The sequence below is a fragment of the Scyliorhinus canicula genome, chromosome 6 (assembly GCF_902713615.1).
Source record: "Scyliorhinus canicula chromosome 6, sScyCan1.1, whole genome shotgun sequence".
Taxonomy (NCBI): domain Eukaryota; kingdom Metazoa; phylum Chordata; class Chondrichthyes; order Carcharhiniformes; family Scyliorhinidae; genus Scyliorhinus; species Scyliorhinus canicula.
The window spans coordinates 121,573,664-121,599,856 of record NC_052151.1 but is presented as its reverse complement, the minus strand read 5'-3'; the positions used below and the strand labels follow the sequence as shown (position 1 = coordinate 121,599,856).

Sequence of the window (26,193 nt, the reverse complement as noted above, 5' to 3'; positions counted from 1 at the left end):
AAAAGTGAAATGTAGCTGCGGGAGAATTGCCGAATCGCAGATAAATTTTGACATTCAATTAGCTGCATGTGCGGAAGGCAAAAATACCCTTCTTGGATATCCGAGCAAATCTCCCCTGCAATATGACTTTGTAATTTGGCAGCCATGAGCATAAACCACGATCGCCTGGTCTCTCCTGCCAGTATTCAGCCATTATAATCGGACAATGGGGCAACCCCTTCTTATGCCAGTATTAAAGATGGCAGCACCATCTTCAAATCGGCATCAGCCGTCCGGCGTACGTGGTCGCTTTACTTTGACGTCACCGCGGTGCGAGTTCGGTCAGCTGGTCAGTTGTCCCGCCCACTTGTTTATCATACGTCATGACGTCGCGGCCGCTCGGCCTGAGTATGGTCAGTCAGTCTGTCAATCATCCAAGGCTACGCTCCGCCTCGAGACGGTGGCCCGTTGGGTGTTTGGCAGCCGGAGTGTTGAACTGGCCTTTGAGAAAGGCGAGGGGGAGCTGGATCATTGTACAAAATAACGGCGGGTTCAAGTTCCACGTGTACCCGGGTCTGAGCTTCATCCTCATCCGTTCAGTCAAGAAGCCTGCCGACGCGGGGGAGGGGGCGGGGTGCGATGAGACAAGGTATTGAAGCTTTAAAATTAATCCCAGGCCTCGGCAGGTTTTAGTGGGCCGGGCCTGGCCTGTCACTCTCCCTGGGTGAAAGCTCCAGGCACCGGCGCTGGCTGTTCTGCTCCCGGTCGGGGAGGCTCGGGGGCCGGTATAACCGGTGGTGCCAGGCTGGCCTGGGCTCCAGCTGATTACACCATCTGCCTCTTGCCAGCCAGTCCAGTTTGACGGCTGTCACTCTGCTGGGGATGCGCATTTCACCCAAATGGTTAACTTCACCCCCATGTTTCGCTTCTTTGATTTGTGCTGCAGTCAACCACCGCGGGTACCTGCCCCAAGTTCGCATCCTCCGTCTGCCAGCCTGGCTCTGCTGTTCGATCTTGAAAGTACAACATGCACCACCAGGGAGTTGGTGAACAATGTACAGAAGAACACAACTGCCTTCTGCCTTGCCCTCCTCCTCCCCACCTTACAAAAGGAGCTCATTGCCATTTGCATCCACTCGCCTATCATAGAATTTACAGTGCAGAAGGAGGCCATTCGGACCATCCAGTCTGCACTGGCCTTTACAAAGAGCATCCTACTGAAGCCCACGTATGTACGTAACCCAGTAACCCCCCACTTAACATTTTTTGGACACTAAGGGCAATTAGCATGGCCAATTCACTTAACCCACACATCTTGGGACTGTGGGAGGAAACCGGAGCGTCCAGAGGAAACCCACGTAAACACGGGGAGAACTTGCAGATTCCGCATGGACAGTGACCTAGCTGGGAATCGAACCTGGAACCCTGGAGCTGTGAAGCAACTGTGCTAACCACTATGCTACCACCTACCCTCTCCATCACAACAGTTTTATAGAACACCTTCAATATAGTTAAATGCCAAGGGCACATCACAAGGGGGTAATCAGACAAACACAATAATAATCTTTATTACTGTCACAAGTAGGCTGACATTAAAACTGCAATGAAGTTACTGTGAAAAGTCCCTAGTCTCCACACTACGGTGCCTGTTCAGGTACACGGAGGGAGAATTCAGAATGTCCAATTCACCTAACAAGTCGAGACTTGTGGGAGGAAACCCCTGCAGACACTTGGAGAACGTGCAGAATCCGCACAGATAGAGACCCAAGCCGGGAATGAAACCTGGGACCCTGGCGCTGTGAAGCAACTGTGCTAACCACTGTGCTACCGTGCCTGTCAAAAATGCTCTGGTGCATAAAGCCCAAGGGGTTTTACATGGTTTCCTGTCCCTCAGTGTATAATGGCAGGAGACCTTTCTCCAGTGAGCCTTTGCAATAGCAAAGTTTTGTGCACCCTTCATCATGTACTATGAACCCTGGAATGTGCCAGTCTACAACACTTGATTGTTGACCAGCAAGACCAAAGAATGTCTTTCAGTACTTTGGCCCTCCAGCAGCAATTCGTGTTTATCTTAGCCTGCATACTTGGGAATAGCCATCGAGCACAGAATCCTGCATTTGAGCTGCACGGGATGAAAACTTGATGAGAACAATAGCATCTGTCTCGACAGCTGCTTTGCAACGGCACATTCCAGTAGGAGGTGGAAGGTGATTGGGGGCTGGTTTACCACAGTGGGCTAAATAGCTGGCTTGTAATGCAGAACAAGACCAGCAGCGCGGGTTCAATTCCCATACCAGCCTCCCCGAACAGGCGCCTGAATGTGGCGACTAGGGGCTTTTCACAATAACTTAATTGAAGCTTACTTGTGACAATAAGCTATTATTATTATTATCTCTTCCCCACCCCAGCTGCATAGAGGGCGGTTTGTAGAGTAAGTGAGTTTCCAAGTATGTAGGAAGGACCTGACTTGGAGGGCCCTTCTCACTACTAACCAAGTTGCATCTTGGTGCTTGTTTGAGAGATCTGGCTATGAGACATTCTGCAAATTATTTTGTCAGTCTGTTCAGAGCACCATCTGAGAGGCTCAGTTTCGATAACCTTATGTGCATTGACTTTAGATCAAAGGTGTTTTTCTGCACATGCCTTTCTATGAGGAACAAGTGAAATGGCATGGCCCAACTGAGACATTGTCCATTTTTGATCAACACAAAGCAGAAGATGGTTTGGGTGTCTATCATGTGCAAGAGTTGGATACGGGCCAGACCTTGCCACATGGCGCGACACCAAAAGCACCTCGCACCTGATGACTGAATTCTTGCCGACTGGCCTCTAAATTGAAGTTATAATAATAATCTTTATTGGCACAAATAGGCTTACATTAACACTGCAATGAAGTTGCTGTGAAAAGTCCTAGTCGCCACATTCCAGCTCCTCTTCGGGTACACAGAGGGCGAATTCAGAATGTCCAATTCATCTAACAGCATGTTTTTCGGGATTTGTGGGAGGAAACCAGAGCACCCGGAGGAAACTCACGCAGTCACAGGGAGAACGTGTAGACAGTGACCCAAGCCAGGAATCGAACCTGGGACCCTGGAGCTGTGAAACAACAGTGCTAACCACTGTGCTACCGTGCTCTTTCCCTTCTTTTCTTTCCTTCCAGCAGACTATGAAATCTTTATATTTGCTAAGTTAAGAGCCCAGGCAGCTAAAATTGGGCAAACTCCTTTTACTTAGGACCCTTGTAGCTGACAGATAAAGGAGATTTTTAGCACACCATTTAGGTTCAGATTCAAACTCAAGATCTTAAATTGAAAGAGTAGAATTCTAAGCTATCAATATGATTGGGTGGTTGGATGTGACAGCTAGTATTTTTGTTAGTATTACAGATTGGGTACTCTGAAAATGAAACCCAAATGGCAGATGCTGTATTTCATAATACATTTACATTTTTTAATGTTACCTTGAATGTTTTGATACCAACTTTGGTTGTGCTGTATTGTTCGCACTAGACTTTTAATTCTAGATTTTTATTGAATTCGGGATTTGAACCTGGGTCCCCAGAGCATTACTCTGGGTCTCTGGTTTACTAGTCTAGTGACAATACCACTATGCCACTGTTTCCCCTGTGAGAGCATGGAGAAATTTCCAAGATATATAACCAGCCAAATGAGTAATTTTCTGTTTTTTGTTGAAGGAATAGGTCCAATAGCTTCTATTGAATTCCTGAACTCTTGACATTTAGCAGTGATCATAAACTGTAATTCTAAAATCATCAAAGTTGAGAATAACACAATGTTTGTGGCCCAGCACCCAAACCATGTGTGATTGTATGCAGTTAGCAACTGTAAGCTCAGAGATACAATGCCCAAGTAAACTCTGTTGCATGCTGCTTAGTTGGAGTTAGGCTTTGCAATGCAGCACGGTAGCACAGTGGTTAGCACTGTTGCTTTGCATCGCCATGGTGCCAGGTTCGATTCCCGGCCTGGGTCACTGAGGGTCTGCGGAATCTGCTAGTTCTCCCCTGTCTGCGTGGGTTTCCTCCAGTTTCCTCCCACAAGTCCGAAAAGATGTGATATTAAGTATTTTGGACATTCTGAATTCTCCCTCGGTGTACCCGAACAGTGTGGTAACTAGGGACTTTTCACAATAACTTAATTGCAGTGCTAATTTAAGCCTACTTGTGACAATGTTGTGTGAAATGTGTCATCCTCAACTGCAGTATTGAAGTTTCTGATTTGTTTTCTAGATTTTAATGAAATTGCTGAGCCTGAGCTGATCAACTGCCTGAAGTGTACAAGGAGGAAAATACATTTCTAGAACCAAATACTTCAGGAAACCTGTGAGGCTGATGCAGAAGAAGCGCAAAAAAAGGTTGTGTCTGTAGAAACTGCTCAACCTTCTGAAGATACTACGTCCCAAGTAAATAACGATGGATTTGGATCTACAGCCAGTGATTTTCACGTGGGGATCCCTGCTGAGAACTGTGTACATTTGGAAACAGAAATGTGCATGTCTGGCAGCATAGAAAGAGACTGTGAGAGTTTAATGTTTATAAGCAATACTATTAAGTGTACTTCATTTATACCTGAAGCACCCATGCAAGTTGCCAAACCAATGGTTGCTATTAGAACATCAGGGCAAGCAACAGCTGGTAACAAAAGTCGACAAAATGACAAAGGCCCACTTGTTCCTGGCCTAAAATTAGCAACTGATCTTCTTACCACAAATGTGATGGCTTCTGGTGTGTCTGCAGATGAGAACTGCCTAACTGTTGGTACAACCCTTTTACAACAAAGTGGTATGGTGAAAAGAGAGAAATCTAAATCTGTAGATAGTCATTTTGTTGTGGGTAACAGTGCTCCGACATGTGCTACAATCTCTTCAAAAGATATCAGTCTCTCACCCAAGCATCTGGCAGTTTCACAGAAGGGTACTTGGGAGATAGAAGAACAATTGAGAAAGGAAGGAAAAGATCGGCTGATTGATCTTTTAAAACACCCTGCTGCAGATGAGAATGCTGCAACTCTGAATGAGTGTGGAATAGAGTCTTGTTTAGCAACTGATATATTATCAATACAGCAAAATTCAGGCAAAAAATGGGGTAAATTCAAAAAAGAGCAAAATAACTTGGCGGGTAATACCGCAGTGGCCCTCCATAATACATCTGTGAATGGTAGTTCTGGTGAAACAAGAACTGATCCTGTGAATATCAGCAAGAAACGAAAAACAAAACCTAAAAGTGCAATGGTTGCTCCTCCAAAGGAAATTCTCAGTCATGGTAACATTGAAAATGGTGGTGACAATGAGGTGGAAATTCCTGAACCATTGAAGATTCCAAAGAAACGAGCAAGGAAACCTAAAAATGTAAAAGCAGTGTCTGTTGAAGGAATAGTATCGCAACCTTTATCAAAGGGAGATTGTGACAATGCTGAAAATGGCGGTGACAGTGAATTGGGAACTCCTCAACCGGTCAAAACCCCAAAGAAACGAGGGAGAAAACCTAAGAATGCAGAGGCAATGTCTGTTGAAGGAGTTGAGCAACAAATTCCATCAAAGGGGATTTGTGATGGTGCTGAGAATGAAGGTGACGGTGAGATGGGAATTCCTCAACCGGTTAAGAGTCTGACGAAAAGAGGAAGAAAACCTAAGGATGCAAAAGCAGTACTGCAGACTCCATTAGCAGGTAGTAATAGTTCAGAGAATGGTGGTGATCCTCAACCGGTGAAGATCCCGAAGAAAAGAGGAAGGAAACCTAAAAATAAGATGGTGCCACAAGAAGAGAGTGCAGATACCCATGGGCTGCTGAAGCCAATTGTCCAGAGTTTATTGGAAGAGAGCGTTGTTGATGATGAAGTAACAGCAAGTGGCCGACCAAAGAGGCGGGCGGCCAGAGCGTAAGGAAATTATCTTGTTGGTCAAGCAGATATGATTGAATTGTAGCTATGTGTTCTAGTGGGTAAGGCATCCTGTCAGGAGTGTACAATTGGAAAATTAGTCCTCTAATCTCAACGTGAATGATACACAAATCAGAGTGAGATCAAGACACTCAAATCAGTTTACGTTAAGTATGAAAAAAACATTGAGTGTGTCACTGATTCCAGTATTTATTGCTAAATGTTCTGATGATTTTCGTGAAGCCCCTAAGGTCTGTTGGTCTCTATCATCATCGTAATCAATGGTTGGCACTAAAATCTTGCGATGAATGGGATGTGCTTGGGTGGGCTGGTGATCAACGCATTGCTATATTGTAGACTGTTGCCAGCCATCATTGGGACATGGTCATTCTCATCATGATCTCAGGCACAGTACTGTGGAAGAGGTAATAGGAGGGCAAGTTACCTCAGAGCACTCTGGTTAGGAAGCAGACTAGTGTTCAGAGCAAAAACATGGAATATAAAACTTGCTATATTTGAATGCTTCAGGAAATGGAGATGGTGACCAGAATTTTCATATTAATGTGAACAAAACGATTGCAATATTATCAAGCTGTTTTTCTTATTTTTGTTTTGAATGATGGAAAATCATTTTTAAAAATTACAAACATGTTTTTGTCATCCTCCACCTTCCCATTTATATTCCCCCATAGTAAACGTACTGGTTCTAAACTTCAGTTGTATTTTATGCTGCATTTTACACAACTGTAATTCCTCCAAAAGGAGGTGGAGCTGTTTTCTCGAAAGGTGTGGAATTTCAAAACCTGCTTTAGAATCGTAGAATCCCTATAGTGTAGAAGGAGGCCGTTCGGCCCATCAAGTCTGCACCTAGGCCCAATCCCCTACCCTATCCCCGTAACCCCACCTAATGTACATATTTTTGGACACTAAGGGCAATTTTGTCTGGCCAATCCACCTAACCTGCACATCTTTGGACTGTGGGAGGAAACCGGAGCACCGGAGGAAACCCACGCACACATGGAGAGAACGTGCAGACTTCACACAAACAGTCACTCAAGGCTGGAATTGAACCCAGGTCCCTGAAGCTGTAAGGCAGCAGTGCTAACCACTGTCCCACTGTACTAGCTAATGGTTGGCTAAGTACTCAGGCAAGCAATACTGTTTCCTAATTTTCTGTCAAAATTGACCTTTTCAAACATTTTTAAAATTTCTTTATGGAATGTGGTATCACTTGCAAGACCAGCATTTGTTGCCATACCCAATTACCCTTCAAATAAGTGGCATGCTGGGCCATTTCAGAGGACATTGCTTTGGACCTGGAGTCACGTGTGGGCCAGATCAGGTAAGGACGGAAGATTTCCTTCCCTAAAGGACATTAGTGAACCAGTTGGGTTTTTTTGACAATTGATGATAATTTCATGGGACCACTACTTAAACTTCCAATTTTGTTTTGTTTCAGATTTGTTTTTAATTGATTGAATTTAAATTCCACCAACTACCATGGTAAGATTTGAACCTGTGTCCTGGGGTATTAGCCTGGGCCTAAGGATTACAAATCTTGACATTACCACTAAACCATCATCTTTAATAATAATCTTTATTGTCACAAGAAGGCTTACATTAACACTGCAATTAAGTTACTGTGAAAAGCCACATTCCAGCGCCTGTTTGGGTACACGGAGGGAAAATTCAGAATGCCCAAATTACCTAACAGCACGTCTTTCAGGACTTGTGGGACAAACCGGAGCACCCGGAGGAAGCCCACACACACACGGGGAGAACTTGCAGACTCCGGACAGACAGTGATCCAAGCCAGGAATCGAACCTGGGACCCTGGCGCTGTGAAGCAACAGTACTAACCACTGTGCTACCGTGTCCCTTAATCAGAAGAAAAGATGTGGGGAAAGCATATATAATCGCACCTTTCATGTCCCGAGGTTATGTCAAAATGTTTTTAATAGCAATATATTACTTTGAAATGTAGTAACTGTCATAACGCAGAAGGCAGTCATATTGCACACAGCAAGATCCCACAATCAGCAATGGGACACATGACTAAACTTCAAAGGGGTTAAAGTTGCAAAGCACGACAATACAAGATGTATTTATATCATAAAGCGATTTCTATTTTAATATTATGAAACAGATTGTGCACCACTAGAACAAAAAGAAACAACTCACAAATGCAACTCATTTTTGGCCACTGGTTTTATCTGCCGTGACACGGTTGCTAGCACTCTTGCCACAGAATCAGTAAGTTCTGGGTTCGCACCCACTGCAGACACTTGAGCACACAATCCAGCCTCCTTCTCCTACATTTCAAAAATATTACATTTCTTTTAAAGCATTTTAATACATCTCCAGTCATGAAAGCCCTGATTATAAATGTTTTACAGTGCTGCTGATCGAGGGATATATTGACAGGACCCAGAAGAACTCCGTGCTCTTTGAACAGCATTATGGAATTCTTTCTTGTCCATCTAGGAGGGCAGACTTGGTTTAACTTCTCATTTGAAAGTTGGCACTTTTGACAATGTAGCACCTCACCAGTACTGCAATAAGAGTGAGAGCCTTAGATGTTAAGTGTGAATGCTTTGGTTCTCAATGCAAACTGCATGTACATGTGTGGGGGAGAGGAAGATTGTTGCTGCTTCTCTCACAGGCTCTTATCGCTATCATTCCTGGCTCCATACTGATCGTTTTGCTGCAAGTCCCAGTTGCTGTCTCAAGTGAAGGTGTGATTATTTTTTTCTCTATCCTTTCACAGAATTTTTAAAAATTTGAGCTAGATGAGGTATGTTCACCTCGAGGCACAGTAGAGTCTGCTCCTGGGATGAAGCACAGCCCCATTGAGCAGCAAGGAACAGTCAGGTAGCTAAGTGGCACAAAGAAGTGTCACAAGAGGAGGGAGGATCCCGTAGAAGCACTATGGCAAAAAGGAGATGATCCTTATGCTCAGATGGCAGGGAGAAGGACCCAAAGAGAGAGCCTCCAGGTGTAGGGTGACACTTTAGTAATTAGTGAATAAATGTTGGCCAAGGCACATGGAGAACTCCCCTGCACTATGAATAGTGCCATGGAATATTTTGCATCACAGGGCCTCTGTTTAATGTCTCATCTGAAACAGTGCAATTATATCTCAGAACTGTCGCACTGTGGGCTAAACAACTGGCTTGTAAAGCAGAATAAGGACAGCAGCGCGGGTTCAAATCCCGTACCAGCCTCCCTGAACAGGTGCCGGAATGTGGCGACTCGGGGCTTTTCGCAGTAACTTCATTTGAAGCCTACTTGTGACAAGCGATTTTCATTTTATTCACATAGGTTATGACTCAAGTCCTGAAGTGGGGCTTGAAGCCACAATCTACCGACTCAAAGTTAGAATGTTGCCACTGAGCCAAGCAGACACTTGATACTGAACAGAATAGGGCATAGAATCAGGAGGTAGCTCAGCAATTACAGAGGAATTGCACAGAACATGAAAGTGATAAGAACTATGACAGGTGAAATCTGATAGAAATTGAACTTGCTGCATATAGGATGGAAAATGGCAAACCATGGACTCCATGAATGGCAACATTCACCTCTGAGTCAGAACAATGCGAATTCTAGCCCCACTCCGAAGAAGTTAGATTTTGCAAAACTTGTATTTACGTAGCATCGTATCATGCGCTCATTACAACAAAACTGGTCGGAACCACCGTTACACTTATTTTTGAAGTCAGTCACTAATATGTGCTCAAAGCAAGGCTCTGCAAACAACTAATGGGATAAATGGCCAGTGATTGTGTCTTGGCTGGGAAACAGTTGTTAATCCCCTGCTCTGCAGCTAGTACCCTGGGATCTTTTACTTTTTCTTTTAAGTGTTTTCTTTGTTTGCCTTTTTTGTTCATTTTTACGGGATGTGGGCATCGCTGGCTAGGCCAGCATTTATTGCCCACCCCGAGTTGCCCTGAGAAGGTGGTGGTGAGCTGTTTTCTTGAACCTTTGCAGTCCCTGAGATGTAGACACCCTACAATGCTGTTAGGGAGGAAGTTCCAGGATTTTGACTAGGCAACGGTGAAGGAAAGGCGATATATTTCCAGGTCAGGATGGTGAGTGACTTGGAGGGAAACCTCCGTATGGTGGTGTTCCAGGTATTTGCTGCTCTTGTACTTGAGGTGGTAGTGGATTGGAAGTGCTACTGAGGAACCTTGGTGAGTTCCTGCAGTCCATCTTGTACACACGGCCGCCACTGTTGGTTGGTGGTGGAGGGATTGAATGTTTGTGGAAAGGGTAGCAATATAGCGGGTTGCTGTGTCCTGGATGGTGTTGAGCCTCTTGAGTGTTGTTGGAGCTGCACTGATCCAGATAAATGGCGTGTATTCCATTACTCTTGTGCCCTGTAGATGGTAGGCAGGCTTTTAGGAGGGAGGAGGGGGGGTCCAAGAGGTAAGATGAGTTACTCACCACAGGATTCCTAGCCTCTGACTTACTCAGTAGCCACAGTATTTATATGGCTGACTCAGTTCAGTTTATGGTGAATGGTAACCCCAGGATGTGATAGTGGAGGATCGGTGATGATATCCCATTGAATGTCATGGGGCGATGGTTAGATCCTCTCTTCAGTGGAGATGGTCATTGCCTGGCACTTCTGTGAAGGATATAAAATAATGAGTGGCATGGGACAAAGTGGATAGTCAGAAGCTTTTTCCCAGGGTGGAAAAGTTAATTACTCGGGGACATAGATTTAAGGTGCGAGGGGTATTTAGAGGAGATGTGCGAGGCAAGGTTTTTTATACAGAAGGTGGTGAGTGCCTGGAACTCGCTGCCGAGGAGTTGGTGGAAGCAGATACCATAGCGACGTTTAGAGACATCTTGACAAATACATGAATAGGATGGGAATAGAGGGATGCAGACCCTGGAAGAGCAGAACGTTTTAGTTTAGACAGGCAAAATGATTGGCGCAAGCTTGGGGGGCCGATGAGCCTATTCCTTTACTGTACTGTTCTTTGAATGTTACTTGCCACTGTCAGCCCAAGCCTGGTTATAAGGCAAGTCTTGCCTGCATTTTGCACATCAACTGCTTCAGTGTCTGAGGCGCCACGAACATTGTACAGTTATCCGCAAACATCCCAACTTCTGACCTTATGATGGAAGGAAGCTCATTGATGAAGCAGCTGAAGTTTGTTGAACCTAGGACACTACCCTGGATCTATTCATGTTGTACACTGTCAAGAACCAATCACAGGTACATAGAAATGCCTCCGGAAAGTGCACAAGGTGATTGACTGTTTCACTCTGTTTGCAAACACTTTATTTCTGCTTGATGCTGGCTCTGATGGCAACATGTAACTGAGATTAATAACCCACTATGTGAAAAGAGTACAGATGCATACTGTGCTACTTCACAGTACAACATGCTAAACTCTTAATGCATTGTAGTGCCCAGCATTAATTTTTGCTTGTGTAGGCTTTCAATCATGGACCACTTGTTTTATGCATTGGAGGACACTACAGCACTTAAATCTTCCGTATATTTGACCTTTTCCCAGATTAATACATAGGGAGGTTAAATTACATTGTGTTTTTAAACTCATGCTTTTGCTTCTGTTGTACATATGATGTAATTGGTGGGGGTGGGCGGCATGAGTGGGAGCACAATAGTTGGAGTTCCACTCTGAATGTGATGGAAGATAACAGGTTACGTTTCATTCTGTGAGGTGGCCTGAACATGCCTGCATTATCTAACAATATATTTGTAGATCATCTATTAAGCTACATTGTGTTTTCTTTCAGTGCCTTACTTTACCTGCATGAAATAGTAGAGGAAATAAAATCACCTTCTTATAAAGTAGATGATGTGGCTGACAATACAAATGATAGTGAACCAAACCTACCTTGGGATCAATCGCTGTCTGAACAATGCTCCCCTAAACGAAGAAGAGGAAGGAAGAAGAAAAAAATCAATGATGTTTTTGATGACTTGTCAGATGACAAAGATTTTGTGGTCTCTGATGGAATAACTGAAGAAGATGAGGAGGAAGAAAAAGAATTTAATGACATTGAAATATCGGGTGATGTTTCTGAGTCTGAACTGGATGACTCTCATGATGGGGAAGGGCAGAAGCAAAGAACAAGTTCAGTAATTGTGAGTTATTTACATTACAATCCATCTCTGTAGTAATCTGCATGTAACCATTTCATGTATGATTATGTGGTAACTTAATATTCTGAGCATGGAGCAGAACCTCACACAATTGTCTCCAGAGTCTCTGTGTTTGAATGTTTTGGGACCATCAGCAATTCCTGACTGGAAATGATAATTTATTGGATGATATGAACACAGTTGGGGTAATTTTAAGACTGCTGGCAAGAGTGTGTGTGAAGGCAGTTAAAATTGTCCTATTGTTTATCCTGTATGGGTATTGCCATCCCAGAGCTGGTAGATCCCAGCTATATATGTGCAGATCATGATCTGTTAGCATGGACGATGTGTAATTTTTTCACCACCAGAGACCATTTAAAGTGTTTTTTTTTTGCTTGTGCCACCAGGAGGAGCTGATTGCTCCTCTGAGCTCCATGAGGATAGTTTCGGTCTTCCTTTCCCCAGTGTTGCTTTGCTTTAGTGACACCCAGCTCATGTTTGGGGAATTAAACAGTTGGAATTAAGAGAAAGGGACTATTTGACCCATTGTACCTGTATCAGTATACTTCAGCTGGATCTATCTGAAGAAAACTTTCCCTCCCCATTGTTCATATTTTTTTGTCTTTCTAATTTCAGATAGTTCCTATTTGAATATTTTTATTTATTTTCCTCCAGTAGCCATTTTTCGTGAAACGTGCTGTGTGATGAATGTCTGTTGGCCCAAATGGAAAAAGGATATGGGTATAGTTGTTGATGTTGTTAAGTTGGTGAAGATTCAGGGGAAAAAATGGTGGGGATTACAGCATAGATGGAGACCCATTGACCCTGTGCTGAAACTAGCTCTTCAGTTAGAGCGATCTACTCTATTGGCCCTCTTCCCTACATTCTTCCTTTTCAACTATTTTTGATTTCCTTTTAACAAAATACTGTCTCAGCCAATAACCGCATCTGCTAAAATATTCTGTGTTCTCATAATACTCTATCTGTGGGGAGAAAATTCTAACTTTCACCTTTGTCCCACTATTGAAACATATATAAAGAAGGATGGGAAATGACCATCTGGCCCATAACGTGTTACCTACGTAGATATGGTGCAGCTAGGAACGTATTGGTGAATGCACCCTATTACTCTACATTCACAGAATTTCTTGGCGGGGTGGAGGCTGAAAAAAAAAACCAATCAAGTAATTAAATGTCCAATCAACCTGTGACACCGGCTCTCTTCTTCACTGACCTTCCTCACCCTAAATGGGATTTTCTTCTTGTTCATCTTTCAAAGCAAAGATGATCATGTTCATCATCTGGGGTGTTTGGTTGGATTCTGGTGGATACATGGGTGACTGCTAAGGCCAATCTGTGCCAGAAGGTCTGCTGTAATAGAACAGGATAACCCAGTCGATTGAACTTTGCACAAGTTGTTGGCTCAGGATTTCCTCTCCATGCAGTTTCTCTCTGCCTCTGATATGTGCTTTTTTGTGAAGGAGGCTGGATTGATTTTTATTTGGTTGTGCCACTTGCAGCCTGGTTGACCTTCTCCTGGGACTCAAAATCAATATCAAAACTCAGAAGTGAAGTCTTCAGAGTGTCCTTGTAAGACCTCCCTTGTCCCCCATGAGAGTGCACCCCAGCTTCAAGCTCTCCTTGGAGATTCGCTTGGTGAGCAAGTATCAAGCATTCAGGCTAGATGATCTTTCCAACTCACTTATGACTGTCTCAATAGCATGTAGATGCTTGGCATGCCAGTTTGGGCTATGCCTCAGTGCCTGATATTCTGTCCAGCATCTGATTTTCAGAAGCTTCCAAAGACAATGAAAGTGGTGAACCTCTTGGTATGGCGCTGGTAAACAGTCAAATACGCATGCGTAGACCGAGTGGACACAGCTATTGCTCTATAGTCTTTTAGTTTGGTAGTGCACACTTGCTTCTCTTCATTCCAGGGTTCAAAGTCTGCTGACAGCTACACTTGTTTTGCCAATTCTTGCATGTGTTCATCATCACTTTAGACAGGTTGAGAGAGTGGTGCTGCCAATATAGAAGACCAATAGTCTGCCATACAGATTTTTATCAAGTCTAACAAGGTTTGGGCAGTGCCATTTATTCCTTTCTGCATGTGTTGATTGTCGTTAGTGGATGTTTTTCAAGGGGTTCAATTCAGATTATCCCTTGGAGTCGTCAAATTTAAGAAAGTGGACCTTTAGTTTTGACTTTTGATGTCCAATGTCAGCATTAAGTGTTCATTGCTGACAGATTCTGGTCATGGACTGAAACTCTTGACTTGAAATTGGACTTTCCTGGAGCAGGTTGGTACATGACTTCAGTTATCTCTGAGGTGATCGTGAGGTTGAAATTGACGTGTACATAGGAGAACAAGTCCGTGTTACGTTGTACATCTAGCTCTGAACCGACAGCTAGTGCACAGTCATTGGCAAGCAGAAAATCACAACGTATGTCTTTGGCGACCGTGGCCTTTGCCACCCCTTCCACCTGAAGGAATTCTCAGTACTTCCTCCAAGGAGGATGGACTGTCTGTGCCTACAAACCCCGTAGAAAAAAACACAGCCATGGTAAAGAGGCAGTCGGAGATGTTATTTATTATGATGTGGACAATGTTGGCAAGATCACATTTACACTCACCCCTAAATCAATTCTGTTTACAATTGGTGGCTTCAGAATCCATTAAAATCAATCCCATGCTATAAAACCTGATTCATGAGTCAATCAAACAGGTAGGTATTGCAGGTTTTGTTCCATGCAGGACTTTAGAAAACCAGAGTACATAGAACATACAGTGCAGAAGGAGGCCATTCGAGTCTGCACCGACCCACTTAAGCCCTCACTTCCACCCTATCTCCGTAACCTAATAACTCCTCTTAACCTTTTTTGGTCCTTAACAGACTGGCAGCTTTCATGGTAAGTATTTTTCCCAATGCTAGCCTGGGAAACTACCATCTGTGTTGAGTTCTGTTTCAAATTGTTCCATGGTGGAATTTGAATTTACAAACATCTGGGTTGCTAACCCAACACCATCACCAGTACAAAAAGTTTTGATTTCACTATTGCCTCCCAAGTTAAATATGAGGGCTTTTGATCTTCATATCAGTAGCTCTGATACACAGTGACAAAATATCTACGGTGATGGGCGCTGTTTTCATCACAATTGCTTATCTCCAAAGGGGAAATTCCCAGGAATGATGTTCCTTTGAGTGTGGCTTTCTTGTAGTTTGGAAATATCACCATTTCCATGGTGCTGTAAATTAAAGGTGAATTATGACTTTTTTCCTCATTAGTGGCATTATTCTGTTGGAGTTATTCCAGCTTTTGATGGTCATTGTATTGAGACCATAACTAATTAGAAGCTTTTAAAATTAATCTAGAAGAACAAGTCTGCCATACAGATTTTATTCAAATCTAGCAAGGTTTGGCCATTACCATTTATACTTTCTGCATGTGTTGATTGTTGTTAGTGGATGTTTTCATGGGGTTTAATTCAGATTATCCTTTGGAATCCTCAGAATTTAAGAAGTGACCTTTTACATTTGACTTTGACGCCCAGTGTCAGCATTAAGTGTTCCCAGCTGAGTTATAACATGGCCAAGTTAGAAAAAGCTCCCTTTTTTTGCCCTTAAAGGAAAATAATGAAGTTTTGGTCATTCAAATTTGCAAATTTTAATAATATAGGGTAGGCTAATTCAGTCGATCGGCGCACACTGGTTATGTGATTCAATCGAATAATTTGTGTTGATTGGATATTGTGTTGCTTAAGTACAAAGAACAAAGAAAAGTACAGCACAGGAACAGGCCTTTCGACCCTCCAAGCCTGCACGACCATGCTGCCCGTCTAAACAAAAATCTTTTACAATTCCGGGGTCCATATCCCTCTATTCCCATCCTATTCATGTATTTGTCAAGATGCCACTAAACGTCACTATCGTCCCTGCTTCCACCACCTCCTCCGGCAGCGAGTTCTAGGCACCCACTACCCTCTGTGTAAAAAAACTTGCCTCGTACATCTTCTCTAAACCTGCCCCTCGCACCTAACCTATGTCCCCTAGTAATTGACCCCTCTACCCTGGAAAAAATCTCTGACTCTCCACTCTGCCTATGCCCCTCATAATTTTTGTCGATCTCTTATCAGGTCGCCCCTCAACCTCCTTCGTTCCAGTGAGAACAACCAGGTTTATTCAACCTCTCCTCATAACTAATGCCCTCCATACCTCACCCGCTCAAAAGCCTCCACATCCTTCTGGTAGTGTGGCGACCAGAATTGAACACTATGCTCCAAGGTGGCCTAACTAGATTCTATACAGCTGTATCCTCCACCTTCATGTTACCATGCCCTAAGAGGGTGTTGGTGACCAAGGGCTTAATTGGATTGACCTTGGTTATGCTTGGCAAAGTATGCAGTGATGTGCCATTGCCTTCAGCAGTATGGCTGACCAGAAAACTCTCCCACTCTTTACTGCTACTATCATGCAGATTGGAAGAATTTACAGGCTGACAATCAACCTGTTTGTCCTTTCTGCGCATATCTTCCATGGCCACCAAGTCCTGAAGTGGGACTTGAAACAGAACCTCTGGCCCAGAGGTAGGGAAGGACCACTGCACCATAAAACCTCCCTTCCTTACGTACAACATTACAATTGTGCCTTCTCTCACTTTAACAAGGTCTCTTTAGAAATAGCCAAGTTGAAATCCTCAGTGCAGTTTACTTCTATCAGAGACAATGTGTTCCTCAAAGCTAGACTTAAGAAAACATTGAGATTAGTGTAAATTTTAACGATTGAATCGGTATTCTTTGGGGCACTTTGGCTTAAATATTGAATTTTATGGAAAGATATATCTAAAGAAAAACTTTTTAAAGTATTGTTATTTCAGAAACATCTTACGGTACAAACGTCGGCTAGTTGAAATTTTGCAAATGGCCTCCTAATGCAATAATGGTACCAGTGTGGGAAGCTACAACAATTACAAGAAAAACAGTAAGTCTCAGAGATTCGTTTTCAATAGAAAATAAACAACTAAACTATTATAATGCACCCATGGGTGTGAATATACTTTAGATTTGAAAATATATTTTTTCTATATAATGTACAAATCTCTTGTGGGACTTGGGATATTTATCTATGTTGCTGATATATCAGAGTTCAAGTTTTGTTTTATAGAAACATAGAAAACAGGAACAGGAGGAGGCCATTTGGCCCTTCGAGCCTGCTCCACCGTTCATTATGATCATGGCTGATCATCCAACTCAATAGCCTGATCCTGCCTTCCACTCGTATCCTTTGATCCCTTGACCAAATGGTATATCTAACTCCTTCTTGAAAACATACAATGTTTTGGTCTCAGCTATTTTCTGTGGTAGCGAATTGCACAGACTGACCACTCCCTGGGTGAAGAATTTTCCTCATCCCAGTGATAAACGGTCCACCCCGTATCCTCAGACTGTGATCCCTGTTTCTGGACACCCCCATCATCGGGGAACATCCTTCTTGCATCTACCCTGTCTAGTCTTGTTAGAATTTTTATAGGTTTCCAGGAGATCCCCGCTCATTCTTCTGAGCTGCAGTGAATACAATCCTAACTGATTCAATGCCCTCATTCACTTGTCCTACCATCCCAGCAAATCAGTCTGTTAAATCTTCCCTGAACTCCCTCTAGAACAAGAACATCCTCCTCAGATAAGGAGACAAAACTACACACAATATTCCAGGTGTGGCCTCACCAAAGCCCTGTATAATTGCAGCACAACAGCCCTGCCCTTGTACTTGAATCCTCTCGCTACAAAGGCTAACATACCATTTGCCTTCTTTACTGTCTTCTGAACCTGCATACTTACCTTCAGAGACTGGTGTATGAGGACACCTGTTGCACATTCCCCTCTCCTAATTTATGGCCATTCAGATAATAATCAGCTTCCATTTTGATACCAAAGTGGATAACTTCCATTTATCAAAATTATACTGCATCTGCCATTCATTTGCCCAATCACTCAACGTGCCCAAATCACAATGAGGGATCTCTGCATCATCCTCACAGCTCACCCTCCCACCCAACTTTGTGTCATCTGAAAATTTGGAGATATTACATTTAGTACCCCCACCTAAAATTAATATATAGTGAATAGCTGGGGTCCCAACACTGATCCCTGCAGTACCCCACTAGTCACTGCCTGCCATTTGGAAAAGACCCTTATAAGTGCAGAGAATTATGTGACCAATTTCAAGGATTCACGGGCAGCACGGTAGCATTGTGGATAGCACAATCGCTTCACAGCTCCAAGGTTCGATTCCGGCTTGGGTCACTGTCTGTGCGGAGTCTGCACATACCTCCCGTGTGTGCGTGGGTTTCCTCCGGGTGCTCCGGTTTCCTCCCACAGTCCAAAGATGTGCAGGTTAGGTGGATTGGCCATGATAATTGCCCTTAGTGTCCAAAATTGCCCTTTCGTGTGGGTGGGTTACTGGGTTATGGGGATAGGGTGGAGGTTTGACCTCTGGGTAGGGTGCTCTTTCCAAGAGCTGGTGCAGACTCGAGGGGTCGAATGGCCTCTTCTGCACTGTAAAATTCTATGAAAAATTTGTGAGGCATTGTGATACCCATGGATGCATTTACTGCTCTCCTTTGTCTTGTACAATCTTACTTATTAGTGCTATCTTTCATTTGTATTCCACATGTAAAAGTGTCACTCCTGCTCCTCCTGGATCCACAAGATGGTGTTTCTTAACCAAGTTGGAGGTCTTTGGTGAATCCTGAAACCCCCAACGCCTGCCCCCTCATAGTGACTAATTTCTCAAAGGAGTTCTTTAACAGACATGCGGGGAGCGATTCTCCGCTCCCCACGCTGGGTGGGAGAATCGCGGGAGGGTCGGGCGAATCACGACACGCCGCCCTGGCACCCCCCGCGATCTCCCCCCCCCCACAAAATGATGTGTCGCATTTTGCGTGACGCCGCTCGGAGAATCGCCGCTCGTCGTTTTACACGCCGACCGGCGATTCTCCGGCCGGATGGGCCGAGCGGCCTGACGTACCCGACCGGTTCACGCCGGCGTCAACCACACCTGGTCGCTGCCGGCGTGAACATCGCGCGACCGGTAAGTGTGGGGCCTGTGGGGGCAGAGGGAGGATCGAAGCACCACGGGCATGCTCGTGAGGTGACTGGCCCACGATCGGTGGCCACCGATCGTCGGGCCGGTGTCTCTAAGAGACGCACTCTTTTCCCTCCGCACCCCGCAAGATCAAGCCGCCATGTCTTGCGGGGCAGCGAGGGGAAGACAGCAACCCCGCACGCGCGGGTTGGAGTCGGCCAACCTGCACATGCGCGGCTGACGTCACTTAGGTGCCGCTGGCCGCGTCATTCTCGGCGCGCCGCTTTGACGCAAGCGTCAAGTCCCCGCCGCCCGAGATTCGCGCAACGCCGCTCCTAGCCCCCCGTTTCGGAGAATCGCGCCCTAGGTTTCTAATTTATTATTCGAGTGGCCTATGGCTGGAGGGCAGAGAAGAGGAATTGAAAGAGGTAAATGGTAGGATGGAGTGAAGTAGTGGGGCATGTTTATAAATTAGTGTGAACATTTTAAATTCAGTATGTTGGTGGGGGAATGGTGGGGCATGGGAGGAATGGACCCTACAAAGGTTGGTGAGAGTAGAGGTCATAGACATGTGAGCATGATTGAGGATAGCAGATGTTAGACTAGTTCGAATTAATGTAATATGGAGTTCAGAAGGCAGGTGAGGCCCATCATTCGTCCCATGAACTGCAGAGGCAACCAAAGCATTATGCTGTTTTCAGGTTGCAGCAACAGAATTGAAAGAGATCATGGAGGGATTGAGGGCAAGAATAAGTATTTTAACTAAATGCATTCGGTTAAGGAGAAATAAGTGTGGATTAACAAGAACAGGCTTTCAATAGTGGTATGGAGCAATAAGGATGCAGGCAGGAAGTGGATTTTTTGATTTGATTTGATTGATTTATTATTGTCACATGTATTAGTATTTAGTGAAAAGTATTGTTTCTTGCATGCTGTACAAAAATGCATACCGTACATAGGAAAGGAAGGAGAGACTGCAGAATATAATGTTACAGTTATAGCAAGGTGTAGAGAAAAGATCAACTTAATACGAGGTAGGTCCATTCAAAGTCTGATGGCAGTAGGGAAGAAGCAGTAGGGAAGACAGTGGTTTTGTGATCAGTAAGAAATTAGGTTTGACAACTGATTAGGGTTAAGCAGTGATACAAAAGCAAAATCCTGTGGGTGTTAGAAATATGTAAAACAAACAATAAGCGCTGGAAGTACTCACCAGGTCAGGCAGCATCTGTGAGAGAAACTGATGGCAGAATTCTGGGACTAAGTCCTGTGATAAGGCAGGAATGTGGAGCGTTTCCTTCTCCGGAGGCTGGGCAGGAAAACACACCAAATCTTCTGGTACGACTTCATTAATTATGCAACTGGGTGTTTTGCCTTGTATTCTGTGGCAGGGCAGGCCTGTTGGCACATAGCCTGCCGTCCTATCCGCGCATCATATTGAAAAGGTACCTAACGTCGTTTCAGTGGTCCAGGGTTGCCGGCAGTCTCCATCCGGAACTCTGGAGGCAGCGCCGAGCATTGTTCAGGGGAATCTGTCATCTTCACATCACAGTGTTCAGATGTGTTTCACACCGGCTTATTTTCCTGCTGCCGCTGCGAAGAATTGGGTGCGAGTGGTTGGACCTTCTCTTGGCATCCCATTAGCAGGATGCAGACGAGTTTTCACGTCAGTCTTCAGCGGGTTTCCTGTTGTGCAATGGCAGGCAAAAGTGGAAAATACCATTGGAAATTCACACTGGCGCAAAACCAATATTTGGGGCTCCCACGACTGTCCCCCCCCCCCCAATTGAACCCACGGTGGGGGCTTGGAGAATTCCATCCAGACTTAATGTTTCAGACATTTAGGGTTTAAGCAGAATTTGAAACTGATGGTACACTGGTTTTATCTGAGTATGTGGCTGGGGAGAGCGAGAGGAGGATTTTGGGTGGTGGTGGAGAGATGGAGCTGCACCTTATCTGCACATGTATGGAAGCTGATTCCACGCTTGTGAATAATGTCATTGAAGAGCAATATGTAACCATGATATAGGAGGAGGCCATAGAACTTTTCAGCACTCTTGAGATGGCCATCTACGGATAAGTAATATTTTTGCTGAAGGTTTGTCAGTACTGATTGGAGTCGAACCAAACACGATAGTTTGTGGAATTTGACATGGGAGAGATGTGATGGACGAGGATGGAGCGGCTGATCATGTGTAACAACATGAAGAGGCAGAGGAGAATAAGGAGGGATAACTTATTTATGGTAAAAGACAAAAATTATGTAATTTGTTAATTATACCAAGATTGTCTCGGTATTGCAGGGTGGAAAACAGACTGAACGGATTCAAATGGAAATGGTGACAGATGTAAGTGTGTAGGTGGCTGACAACAATTCATTTGTTGATTTAGAGTAAAGGGTGTTTAAATATGGGACAATATTTGGAGAGGTCTGGAAATAGGCATTTTGAGGAGGCATGGTGGCACAGTGGTTAGCACTGCTGCCTCACTTCTCCAGGGCCCCGGGTTGAATTCCGGCCTCAGGTGACTGTGAAAATTGGAGAAAGGAAGGATATGCGTGGCCATGAGATGGCATGGTGAAGTCTGAAAGAGTAAATGGGAGATGGGGATTGGGTTAAAAGAGGAGTTGGCTGGGTAACTTGAGCAGATAATCCAAATGATGAAAATATAAATATCCAATAACTCCATAATTTATTTTCTGACATTTACAATGTACTTCCTGTCAAGATAGGAAAATACATAACTGAACTACTAAATACAACTTTTTATGTTCCAACAGTCGAGAGGAACATCACTTGCCTTGGGTATTTCCACATTGGATGCCTTCAATGCAAGACTGGAGTTTTCTTTCTCAAAGGTAATAACTTTACAAATTATTGTTGATGAAGAACTCCATGTAATATATTAAACCTATTAAAGCACTCCTTTCTAAAGTTGAGACTTGACTGAGAACTGGTAGTAAAACTATCTACATGTTTATGCATTTAAGTTTACAGATGAGTCACAATATTCTATTTCAAAATGCTTTGAGAATCGCATTGTCAACAGTTATTATGGCATCTGTACATCAAACAAACTTGAAATACCTACTAAACTTGTAGATGGGTTTGTTGTATTTTATATTTTCCCCGCGTCTTGACTGTGATAGAGAAATTCAAACAGCATTCATTAGATAAGCAAAACTGAACTTTATTCACTAATTAGAACTGCTAGCAGAAAATGGCTGATACTTGGAGTCGGAAAGCAGTCAATTACAAACTGCGGAGTCCGTCCCAAGTCTGCGATAGTACAGAAAAGAAGGCGATTCTTATATATTATAGGATCAAGATAACATGAATACAGCTTGGTCAGGAATTTGATTGAAAGTAAAACATAAGTGATAATCGTTACAATGGCGTCACCTTCTGACCTTTAGGGGACTTGACTTTCATATCATTATCTTGTCTTTGTTTTAAGAAAGGGAAGAAGTTGTTTACATACAGGAAGAGACAGTTGTTCAGCTTGTTATGTATTGAGACTACTTCTAGTTCCAAGCCTTATCTAGACTCTCAGAGTCACCCGGTTCCCATGGACAGGCTATCTCTGTGTATTCTGTGCCTTAGGTTAAATTCAATTGTACCAAGAAGACTTGACTAGTTTTCCCATCATGCCATTATTTGCTTCACACAATACCACAGGTTGTGATATGGTTTTCTATGTAAACATGCCATTAACATAAGCAACACTAAATTTAGTAACACCTTACCTAGTAACACAACTACTATTGTGATCTGATAGTTTATGAGGCTAAATGCAGTTAAGGTGTAGGGGGCGCAATTTTCCCAGCCAGGGAGAAATCGTAAGGCTGGCGTCAAATCCGGGCGGGTTTGACGCCAGCTCCCCCTCCCGACCGGGAACCGTTCTGGTCCCCGGTGGGGGGCTAGCAGCCCGCGGCCGTGAACTCCGGCATTGCGGGCTTAACGAATTCGTTAAGCCCGCTTGCCAGAGTTTGCGCCGGCTGACACGTCACATGACGTCAGCCGCGCATGCGCAGATTGGAAGACTCTAACCCGCGCATGCGCGGATGACGTCATCGCGCATTTGCGCGAAACCCGCGCAGCTGCGGGCCGGGATGCCCCTCAGCCGCCCCGCGAAGTGATACAGCAGGCGGAAGGAAAAAGAGGGTGGCGGGTATCGGACCGCTGCCGACCGCGGACCCATGGCACCCTTGGCACGGCCGTGGTACTGCCGTGCCAATCGGTGCCATGGTTTTAAAAATCGGGACTTTACGGCCGTTTTTACGAACGGCCAGACCAGGGTGTTTGCCGTTCGTAAAAACAGCCGTAAAGGGCTTGGACTTCGGCCCATCGGCCAGCTGAGAATCGCTGCTGGCCGTAAAAAAACGGCGGCAGTGATTCGTGTCGGGAGTTGGGCGTGGGGGGGGGGGGGAGAATAGCGGGAGGGCGTCAGACTAGCGTGGCCGTAAAATTTTACGAACCCGCTATTCTCCGCACCATCATGAGTGCGGAGAATTGCGCCCAGGGTCTCTTATTTTTAAAATGAGAGACGAGGGTCTGGTGGTAGTGCGAGGTTGAATTTTATTGCAAAAATGAAGTTAGTACACTTCAAAAACGAAAAAAAAACCCAAAAGAAACAAAGCTCAGCAGGGCATCAGGAAGAAAACAACTGGAAAGAGGACAATGGCGAGAGAGAGCAACATGTGTGCCAGTGACCGTATACCTGTCTGGTTTGCCCCCTATTGGTTTACAAGTTTTGAATTATATTTTGACTGCAGTTACAATATTTTAAAAACTTGGTTTTTAACTATTTCCCTACACAGGGAACACCAAGTGGAGCAACCAGAATGAGCAATGGTGGTGAAGATGATGAAGTTTTCCCTTTGGATTTTTTCCTCCAATTGCTCTTTGTACCTTGGTTCCAGTTCTGCTTTACATCATTGGCCACATTCCAAACACATTCCACATTCCCTTTAACCATCACAATTAGATCATGTCTTAATGTTCCAAGCTTAAGGGAATGGCCGCCAAGTTTATGCAACCTGTCCTCAAATCATTCTAGTAAATCTGCTGTATCCCTACTTTTCCCCCAAAGCCACTATATAAATTCCTGAGGTGAGGTTTGGCGCCAAAATATAAATAGTGCACTCTAGATGGGATCTGACCATGATCTGTGCAACTGAAGTATAATTGTCCTTTTTAATTCAAACCTCCTTGAGCTAACGCCCAATTGAGACAAATGTGAATGCTGGGATATGCTCATGGGAACTTCTGCTAATGACGCTGGCAGATTTTCCAGATCAAATATTGTAATTTTGTAAAATATTGAAGAAAAATTCTGTGCACCTTAATTTTTTTCAAGTCCTTCCTTACAATGACCATTTGGCAACGAGGATGTGTGGTCTGACCACGTGAATTTGTTTTCTGACAGAATGGGGACATATTCTGGTTTTGGGAATCCAAAGCCTTGTTCTCTCCTAAACCATTGGCCTTTTCAGAGGATCATAGAATGGTAATTTGGCCCATCATGTCCGTGCCTGCTCTCTGCTCGACCTACTTCCATTGCCTTTCCCTGTAGCCTGACACAATTTCTCTCTATAGGTGCTTATTCAATTTCCTTTTCAATCTGTCTCTGCCATACTCCAAGGCAGTGCATTCCAGATCCTAACCACTTGTTGTACTAAAAACAAATTGCTTAAATTTTGCACATTCTCCCGTGTCTGTGTGGGCCTGACGTCCGTGACCCAAACATGTGTAGGGCAGGCCACGCTAAATTGCCCCTTAATTGAAAATTTTTTTTAATTGCTCACGTTGCCTTTGGTTTCACCATTCTGTGTAAACTTCTCATGATTTTGAACACATTTTTATCAAATCTACACTTTACTTTCTCTAAGAATCACAATAATATGTATCTGAACTCCCTCATCTCTGAAACTCCTAGCAATTTTCTGCACTCTCTAAAATCTTCAGATCCTTTCTAAAGTGGGACAGAACTGGATACAGTGCTGCAGATGTGATCTAACCAGTGTTTGATAAACATTCCTAATATCTTCATTAATTTGTATTCTGTGCCTCTATTTATAAAATCCAGGATGTGCCTTTTGAATCACTTTCTCATCCTGCCATGCCACCTTCAACAATTTGTGCACATAAAGTCGTAGGCTCTGCTCTTTTATATCTTTAGAATTGTACCCTTTATTTTACATTGCTTCTCTCAATACTCCTACCAAAATGCAATGCTTCACACTTCCTTGCATTTAATTTTATCTGACAAATGTCCACTCATTCCATCAGTCGGTCTATGTCCTCTTGATGTCTATCAGTATCCTCCTTACAGATCATAATACTCCCAGATTTTGTGTCATTTGCAAATCTTGAAATTGTGCCCGTATACTCAAGTTTAGGTTGTTAATATAGATGTTAAGGTCCGATGGCATCTCTCTATGTAATAAGAACTATAAAGCAAGTCTAGACTTCTTCAAGTCCAATTTTATTGCTTTCTATAATCACGCCTCTACCAATTCCACAGTGCCACCTGTATGTACAGTCTCTCAAACAATATTCAACAATTAAAGCTCCAATTCTAACTTAAACACTGGGGAACATTAGCTCTTTCCTAACAGATACCTCCTTTTAAAAAAAATATCTTTAAGTTTGATAATTACCAGAATACACACTATTACCCTTCTTTTATTATTTTTTAACTTATCTATCCTCTCATTCTCTTCCTTCAGGGAAAAGATGCTCCCTTTTAATAATTCTTCGAACTAGCCCCTTTTGCGTCAGTCAGATAATTGGTAACTGCTATTAACCCACTTGGTCTCGTCAATCTCCCTATTCTCTAGCATCAGTTTTTGGCTCGCTATGTCAATTCATTGTCTCTTTTCATTGACGCTTTTTCTAGAGTGGACATTCTCTCAAATGGACTTATTGCCTATGTGACAGTACTGTTCCGGAATGCCCTGTTCCATTCAAAATTTCAGTCAGTATCCTGGAGATAAAAAATGCCACATCTACTGCCTCCACTTGGGCAAGTGGCTCTGCTGCCAATGTAATTTTACCACTCTTCGTACTTTTTAGTTTCCATGGCAAATGGCAACATTTACCTTTCTCCCCCAGGA

General features: G+C 43.8%; 1 protein-coding gene across 1 annotated transcript in view; it reads left to right on the top strand.

The window, feature by feature from the left end:
* The first annotated feature begins 205 nt into the window (after positions 1–205).
* Positions 206–26,193, top strand: part of gtf3c2 (general transcription factor IIIC, polypeptide 2, beta) — a 152,404-nt gene continuing 126,416 nt past the window's right edge. The window contains 6 exon segments of the mRNA XM_038801041.1: positions 206–328; positions 4,297–5,873; positions 11,649–12,032; positions 16,902–16,918; positions 16,921–16,980; positions 21,861–21,933. Coding sequence (XP_038656969.1) covers positions 206–328; positions 4,297–5,873; positions 11,649–12,032; positions 16,902–16,918; positions 16,921–16,980; positions 21,861–21,933 — 2,234 coding nt within the window.